Source organism: Salvia splendens, chromosome 4 (genome assembly GCF_004379255.2).
Source record: "Salvia splendens isolate huo1 chromosome 4, SspV2, whole genome shotgun sequence".
Taxonomy (NCBI): Eukaryota; Viridiplantae; Streptophyta; class Magnoliopsida; order Lamiales; family Lamiaceae; genus Salvia; species Salvia splendens.
Genome location: NC_056035.1, coordinates 16,178,789 through 16,187,640, shown reverse-complemented (window position 1 = coordinate 16,187,640; position 8,852 = coordinate 16,178,789). Strand labels below are relative to the sequence as shown.

At 36.2% G+C, this 8,852-nt stretch overlaps 1 protein-coding gene across 1 annotated transcript; it reads right to left on the bottom strand.

Annotated features, from left to right (window-relative positions):
* Window positions 1–1,366: 1,366 nt before the first annotated feature.
* Window positions 1,367–7,409, bottom strand: LOC121799834 (inositol phosphorylceramide glucuronosyltransferase 1-like). Its single transcript, XM_042199336.1, has 10 exons — window positions 7,136–7,409; window positions 6,551–6,671; window positions 6,262–6,447; window positions 5,765–5,928; window positions 3,145–3,252; window positions 2,877–3,014; window positions 2,689–2,796; window positions 2,136–2,418; window positions 1,938–2,061; window positions 1,367–1,645 (listed from the first exon to the last, which is right to left on the bottom strand). Exons 1-10 carry the CDS (start codon window positions 7,379–7,381, stop codon window positions 1,492–1,494), a joined length of 1,632 nt encoding a protein of 543 aa, XP_042055270.1. The 5' UTR covers window positions 7,382–7,409; the 3' UTR covers window positions 1,367–1,491.
* Window positions 7,410–8,852: the final 1,443 nt, after the last annotated feature.

Below are 8,852 nucleotides of genomic sequence, written 5' to 3'. Positions count from 1 at the left end.
TAATATAAACTATTTCTCTCTTCGGTTAACAAAAAAAAATACAAACGAATGACATAAATTAGAGACAAAACCACCATCTTTGATTAAATCCACACAAGAATGTAGAATTTTGTAGGACTTTCCATATTATATCTCTTTCCCCACACTCAATTTCAGCAGCTGTCATAATAAGGTTTTGATTTTAGTAGGGGTGGGTTGTTCCTCACTCATATCCTCCCCAATCAAAAAACGTCGAGTGGTTTGTAATCAAAATAGCAAAGCAAACGAAGAAGACAATACACAAAAAAATTAATAAAAACACAAAAGAACTGAAAATTTGACGAAAGAATATACCCAACTAAGATAAGTTTTTTGCCATATCTATGCCAGTTCCAAATTGGATGAAATTTTATGGATAACTCAATAAATGATATAGAATTTGGGAAAATTAATCCTCATATAGAGGGTTTTTATTTGATTTTCAAATTGAAGTTCTCCTCAAATATGGCAGTGGCTATAGCACAAATAGGGCAACATCTTCGTGCATTCAAATTTCAAATGACCAATCAAACAACGGGATTTTTAGCTCACATTTTGCAGGAAGTAACTATTGCGTTGTAGTTGAAAGTCCGACTCGATTAGAAGTTAAGGTAAATATTAGCCTCTATTCATCTATGATTAAGTGATATAAATTGATTCAACTCAGGTTTCAAGAAATACCTATTTAAGAAGACATAATATTAATTATAGAGACATTGATGATCACTAAGGTAGTGAGTAAGGTGTGTGGATGACAAAACAAAATCATATACAGTTAGGGGTGGCAAATCGTGCGTGTCGGGTCGTTATCGTGTCGACACGATAACGACACGAACACGATAACAACAAACACGAACACGACCCGTTAAGAAAACCTCAAACACGAACACGAACACGACACGAAACCCTCAGACACGAACACGACACGAACACGATACGAACCCATTAACGACACGAACCAATTCTGGTCTACACGACACGATAATAACACGTACACGAGATGACACGATAACGACTCAATAACAACACGACCTGATAACGGTTAAACCTATTAAAAATGAAAATAATAAGAATTAATAATATTAAAATATTATTTGTTAACGGATAACACGAACACGACACAGACACGTATTGTTAACGGATAACACGAACCCGACACGAACACGACACGAAATTTTCGTGTCATTAACGGGTCGACCCGATAAGGACACGAACCCAATAAGCTCTGACCCAAACCCATTATTTTCGTGCCGGTTCGTGTCGTGTTATCGTGTCGTGTCAAAAATTGCCAGCCCTATATACAGTAATCCAAAAACCAAAAACACATAAATATTACTACAATAATTAATTGGGTAATGCAAAATGAAACTGAAAGAACGTTTTAGCCATAAACTACAGAGAATAAAACTCATAAAAAATATGAAGAAGAGACAAGCTAATAAGCTTACAACAAAATTAGTGGTGCAGTGCAGACTAGCAGATGGAACAAAAATGGAGGGTGGTATTGGGTGATTTCCCCCTCCCCCTGCCTTCAATGCCTCTTAGAAATGCTCTCATTGCAAGGTGTTGTGAAGCACAGGTCATAACCGATGCCAATACAATGCCTACTGCTACCATCAAACCTAACCTGTATTACAAAATCAAGACACCCTTCACTTGGCATTTGGCAAGCATGCAATAGTAGCTTCAGTTCAAATTGTCCATTACTCCTGAAAGATCTCTAGTGTGATGCATATCTTTCTAGCAATATCCCACTTCCCACTTTTATTAAATTATCATCATCAACTGCATAACTCATCCAAAACGGAAAAAAAAGTTGTGGAGACTCTTTTTCTCCACAACTTATTTGGCTAGCATGATGAAAATATCTTGATCTATCGCAAAGATATCAAAAGGAGTGAGGGGAGACCATATAATACCTCAAAAATAGAGCAGTAATTCCAAGAAAACAAGGTAACAGAGGAATTGCCAGAGCAAAAGATGCCATCCCTAACCCATAATACCAAGTAGCAACATTGCAAGATGACAATTGTCGCACATGACCTTTTAAGAAAAAACATCAACAAATTTTATGATCCGAAGATGCAAGACGCTAACGAGATCGACTATGAATATACCTTTTCCAGAATCATATTCTGAAGATTCGGGATGTGAGAGGAAAGATGATTGATGGGCCACATATATTCCCCATTGATGGATTATGTTAAGATAGCTTCCAAACAATAAGAAGAACACTGTGAATGTCCATTCATACACAAGGAGCAAACCAGTCCATGGCATAACTTGTCGAGGCACAATTGAAAATGAAAGTGCAAGGGAAACTAGAGTGGCCATAAAGCAAACAACCACCGATATTGCACCCAGAAAAGTAGGAAGTTTGCCCAGAGCTGCGTTAGGAAACTGTGTTTCCATACATTATCATAGTAAATATATCAGATCTTTCCAAGTTGTAAGGCTGAATAACATGCTTAAAAGCATATACCAGAATTAGATCTAAACTGAAACACATGACCGGCAGCTTGATCATGTAGATTAATGTATAATGATTAATGAGTTCTATATGTATTCCTCTTATGTATTTTTATTCGTATAAAGGAGAATATGAATGTCAAATTGTCAACTATGTTTGATAGGGAAATATGCTCAATAAACATTTCATTCACAAGGAACCTGTTGGTTTGAGTTGATGGTGGAGGCAGTTACAGAAGGATAACCAAGTACTCCTCCAGATCTCAAGTTATAGTATAGGTGTCTGATATGATCAATCAGTGGTCGTGTCTGCAGTAATAACTTAAAATGTCAACCCTAGTGAATCTGATAAAGAAGATCCGTACAACGGAAAAAAACCACAGACTAACCTGTAAGGATGAGTGACAATAACTGAAAACAAAGAACGCAAGTGGAAGCAGAATAAGAAATTTGACTAAAAGATCTTCATTTGGATTTTGACCCCCTCCAGTTCCTGGAAGAGTTTCTTCAAGCTCTATTCGAGCATTCTAAATTATCAAAAAAAAAAAAATATCTCATCACTGATTACGAAAAGAATAGATATAACATCAAGGACAGCCATCACGAAAAGCATATAAGACCATTTATGATGTACGAAATCGGTAACATAATCCGTACCTGCCACACATCAACAGGCTTAACAAGCCAATGAGTCCACCATTCCCAAGGTTTAAGAGGTCCAAGTGTATAATGAATAACACGGAGTTCTTTCTCATCAACCATCCACTGGAAAGAAGAGCACGTGTTAAAATATGAAAACTATCATAGTCTTCACAAAACTTTACGACAGAGCATTCCTTCTACATAAGCAATGTTCTTTTAATTGAAAAACATAATCCAACTGACAAACTCATAGTTTAAGATTGTTTTATGGGTGATTAAGTCGCGTTTTTGATAATTTAAGGTGTTTAATATAGGTTTTTCACCACATACACACTAATTAAGTCAATTAATGAGTTTGTTGAAGTTTTGTAGTGAAAACAGGTTCAAACGAGCGGAAAATAGACTGAACAAGCCGAGGCAGAAGGTTCACTATGTCGGGTGTTTTTCACACTAAAAAACGCCCGTTCGGGCATTTTCCAGGAGGATTCCAGTAGGTTCGCCCGGCCGGGAGTTTTTCATCCGTCAAGAAGTGAATTACGGGATCCAGACAAAACACCCGATCGAGTGTTTTGACAGCTACAAATCACCCAGTCGGGTGTTTTTGACAACTTCATAGTTTTGCCCATTTTTCATTCCAAGTATAAAAGGGAATTTACATATTTTGATCCCCAACTTCCACATTACCAAATTAAGCAAGAAATCAATAGATTGAAGAAGATTTTAAGGCAAGGAACTTCCACTTTCAAGAGATTGAAGGAGAAGATTCCCCAACATCAATTCCACCTATAGGGAGTTCTAGTTCTATTTCCATCCATGTTTTGTTCCGAATCCTGTGTATTTCATTTTATTTTGACTTTGATCATGAGTAGCTAGATTTCTATAGGGATTTGGTGAAGTTTGTATGGAATCCATGGGTTGATCCTTGAATTGATGCTTATCTATCTCTTTGTGTTGGTTTTGTTGATTATTGAACTTTTATTATCTAATTGCTTAGCTACTAATTTGATGCATCTTGTTCTAATTATTGTCATTGAGAGATGCTTGATTAGAATGGTTGAATAATCAAGAACTCCATGCATTACATGTGATTGAGAGATGCATGAACTAGAGAGAGGACTTGGGTCCGTTATTTTTGGGAGTCAATCTCGAATTCTATGGAGGAGACTTCTACACTAGAGATTAACCCACGTATTAGATGCACCTGAGAGGGAGTCTAACCAATCATCCTGACCTTCCTAACCGCACATGAGACCCAATAGATGAGCATGATCCATAGGTGACAACCGTGATCCATACCAACGGATCCATATCCCCACCTTTTCTAGATTGTTTGAAAACCTTTCTTTGTTTGCTTTCTTTGGTTGTTTGATCTTTATTGTTTTGTTTCCTAGTTTATTATTGTCTTTAGATAACAAAAACCAAAAACCCCTTTCATTAGTCTAAATAGTGTTTGACATTGCATCATAATATTCATTCTAGCATTTTAGTCTTATGGTTTGATAATTTAACTTGTCACGTGCTACATATCCCGTACACTTGTGGGTGACTCTTTTAATTGCAAATTAGCATGAGTCACCTGCCTAACTATATGTTCCACACTTTGTCTTCTCTGGTATAAACATGTAGCAACTCCAGAAAATATAATATATTGATTTTGCCATTATAAAAGAAATGTAGAGGTTGAAAAAGAAAAAAGAAAGAAGGGCCAAGGAAATCAGACCAACATTTTTTCATTTTTGCCTTAACATTGCCCCGATTTGATTTAATGGAGTTAGCTGGGTTTAATATCTACAATTGGGGCGAAAAAACATCTTCAACCCAACCATGCATGCAATCATATATAACTGCTCTTAATTAAAGAAATTCATAGATTATTCTATTGCTCAGGTATACACTTGTAGTGTCCCCTTAGCACTTCTTGTCCAAATATGCATAGTTAACTGTCCTCAGATTGCAAATGTCCACAACTATATCTCAACAATATATGGAATTCAAAACTGTCACAAAGAACACATAAATATTTGCTCACACAAAATAACCTTTATTTGCTATCCATTATGATTGTGACCACCAACTTGCATTTTCTCAATGTGTAATAGACACAAATCCAAAGGATGTAAGGGATTGTAATATAGTACATATACTACAGAATCATTGCTTTTAAATAACTAGCCATCTTCACATTAAACCTCTTTTTTAAATTTATATCATCTGCCGGAATATATAAACATGGGATAAACTCTCAATCTACCCATAAGAAAACATAGAAATCATACTTTCTTTGAGTTGGGGGAGGGGACAACAATGGGGAATGAACATGGGACATCCGTTCGTTAGGAAGTCCCAAGGAGAAAATGGAAAAGTAATACTTAAACAAGCATAAAGATGATTACGAAAGCAGGCAAGATCTATGACTTAGAGGTAGTTGACCCTCCTCAAGCAAGGGCTCGAACAGCAGGTAGTGTTATAAGCAGTTATAGTATTTAGAAGTTACTAACCCTGTTTTAGACATTTAAAAAACAAGAGAGAGAGAGAAAGAGGAAAAGAATCATACTTTTCAGGTGATAATCATATGGTTAGCCACATAGAAGCAATGAAACACATGATGAATCATATTAGAGGTAAAGAATGATACCTTGTTAGCAAGCATGTAAAGACCAACATCTGCGTTGTATATAGTAGAAAGTCTCTCCATTTGAGGTATAGGTCTAGACTTCAATTCCTCCGGAGACGCCTGAGGGTTAAAAAGGCGTGCATTGGCAAAGTCCGGGAAATATGAGTTCAGAAATCCTTGGTCACCTACACAGTAAAAGATGAGAAAGATTAGCAAGAAATGTCAAAGTTAAACATTACCCTCAAACCAAACATGGAGAAGGTGTCATCTTAAGTTCTTAATTAATTGAGGAATCCAACTGGATTATGGAGTATATGGTTATGTTCAACATCTTTCATATGGATGCACAACAATAACTTGCAATCATAACCTGCCATATGATATTCCATTTGAATAACGGGGAAGAATAAAAGATCAACCTAACAAGAAACAAACTAAGAAAAACCCCATTCTTCAGAAAAAAAGTACGAGCAAATCATATAATAATATATTAAGCATGTAAAATAATCGACTCATACCTCCAGTGTAAGAATACATTGTATTTATTTTGCTGGACATGTCCTTGAATACTTTTTCTGATGGTTCAACCACCATCACTCCAGAATTCAACCTTTCCGAATGCTTTAAATTGGCACAAAACTTTTGACACTTGAAAAGATCTTCAATGTTCTTCACTACAATTGTGTCAGCATCAAGATACACCACTGCCAAGATGTAAAAGAAAAATGTACATGATGAACAACAACTGCATCAGATTTCCGCACCAACAAACTAATTTCAACTCAATCTTGCTAGATAGAACATCACCTTTTTTGTAGTCAATCATATCAAATATTTTAAGCTTCGTATAGACACCCCAAAACCTCATTGGGCGTATTTGATTGGGATTTTCTAGTAAACTAATTGTTTTCACAATCCAACCATCAGCCTGCATGATTGAAAAATAATCACACATAAGATTATCCAGAGTAAGAAAAGGTTACAGAACAGTATTCGTCCGTCAACATCATGCTAGGTAGCCATCATCTCAACAAAGATACACGCTCAGAAAATAACAATAACCATCGTCCCAATCATACTCTTCGCCATATATAATCGTCACACATAATGACTGAGCAGGAAGCTGTCTGCCCTTATTCCTGCAGTCTCCAGGTCAGAGAAGTATCTCAAAACTAACTAAAACAAGAAACTTGTTGATATAATTCCCAATGTAGTAGAGAGACTCAATATAAAAATTCTTCTTATTGTTAAACGGGAAAGAAAGAAAGTTCATCTTTAAACCAAGCTGATCACGATCAAATTCGAATCCACTATAATCAAACTAACGAACAAATAAACCTTCCCAAGTCACCTTGAAAAACGAATCGCGGAATCTAGTTTAGAAACACACACCTGAAGCAGCTGTTTAGCATAATCGGAAACTCCATCAGAGACCAAAGCAACCATATCTTTTGTGGAACCCGAGTCCCGAATCGACTTTCCCAATACTCGGATGCCGAGCAGGAATTCTTCACCGTACAAAAGCGTGACGTATGCTTCTTCTGAATTCTGAGATCCTAAAGCTCCATCAATTCCAATCAATTTCGATGCAGTTAATATCCAACATATAAACCCTAATCTCCGCATACTCGACATCATAGTCTTGTGAATTCGTGATGCAGGGTATGAAGATCTGAGGAAATTTTGGGAAAAAAATCTTACGATTTGAATTTACTCATGTGTAATGATTATGATGAACAATGCATTGTTGCTGAAAACTCTGAAGGTGTTTTGTTCAACCTTAGAATTTCCGACAACTCTCTCTGATCCATCTCACTCTGTCGCCGATTCGCTGATCATATTCATATCACATGATTCACTCATTTTCATGACATTCATAACATTATTATTGATCCATACATTCCATGCATATATTTCATTCATAACTTATTTTTATACCATTAATTATGTATGCGCATAATAAATTGAATTTTTTATTTAAAAAAATAAAAATTTATTAAAATGAAAATTGTATACATTATTTATTCAAAGTAAAAAACGTCATCCATGACAGGGATAAGGCCTTAGATGATTGCGGGCAGCTTGATTTTGGAGAGTTGGTTGTTAATTCAATTACGTAAAAGGTGTAGTATTTTCATTCAATGTAATGTAATCATGTTATGCAATGTGCTTAATATAATGGGCACATGCATGATACTAGGCTAGCAAGTACTTCCTTGAACAACGAATATGTTGGGACGATGACGTCACAAATCATGTTTGTAGAATGTCAAATGGTCGGTCCATGTATCCAGTTTTCTATCTGCATAACACAAGAGCTAACAACTTTCACAGACTCCATCCACTTCGACTTCGACTTCGACTAGGAGTTCCTTGTCGATCCATAACATGTCGCCAACCTTGCATCCCTCTGCAAGGAATGATACAAGTTAATTTAGAATCGCTTGACTCAGTTCAAAATATTATATGTATTCATAATCAATAGCTTTTTTACTATATTAAGTTGTCCATAAAAATTACTAGTAACATTATAATTTTGATAACTAACTCCCTCAACTGTCTCATTTATTATCTACTTTTTACTACTTTTTGTTATGAATTTATATTCCACTACATTTTCTTATTCATATTTTATTGTAAAATTATATGAAAGTAAGGACTCACACTCTATATATTTTTTCTATCTAATACTCCTTCCGTCCCAAGTTACTTGAATCATATTTCATTTTGGATGGTCCCAAGTTACTTGAATCATTTCATTTTTTAGCTAAAAACAAAACATTTAATCTTATCTACTTTATTCATTCTTTTACTTTACCCCTTCTTACTTAATCATCTCCTCTACTTTATTTTATTTTTATTTACCTCACTAAACACCACTTTCTTAAATTCCGTGCCGAAAAGAAACGCCTCAAGTAACGTGGGACGGAGGCGAGCGCCTTATGCATTAGAGTGTCCACTATAATACCTGCGCGGCTATAGCCCCGACGGGGGCGACGACGGGGCGGTCTATAGTGCGTGGGACGTCCGCCCCGCGGCGGGCGAAAAAAACGGGGCGGATGGGCGAAAAAAACGGGGCGGATGGGCATTCGGCGAGAAATGTGCGAGG

Coding starts and splice junctions, on each gene's coding strand:
- LOC121799834 (XM_042199336.1), bottom strand. CDS start 7,381: ATGATGTCGAGTATGCGGAGATTAGGGTTTATATGTTGGATATTAACT. Junction 2,419..2,688: donor CCATCAACTCAAACCAACAG/GTTCCTTGTGAA, acceptor ATGGAAACACAG/TTTCCTAACGCAGCTCTGGG. Junction 2,062..2,135: donor AGAATATGATTCTGGAAAAG/GTATATTCATAG, acceptor TTTTCTTAAAAG/GTCATGTGCGACAATTGTCA.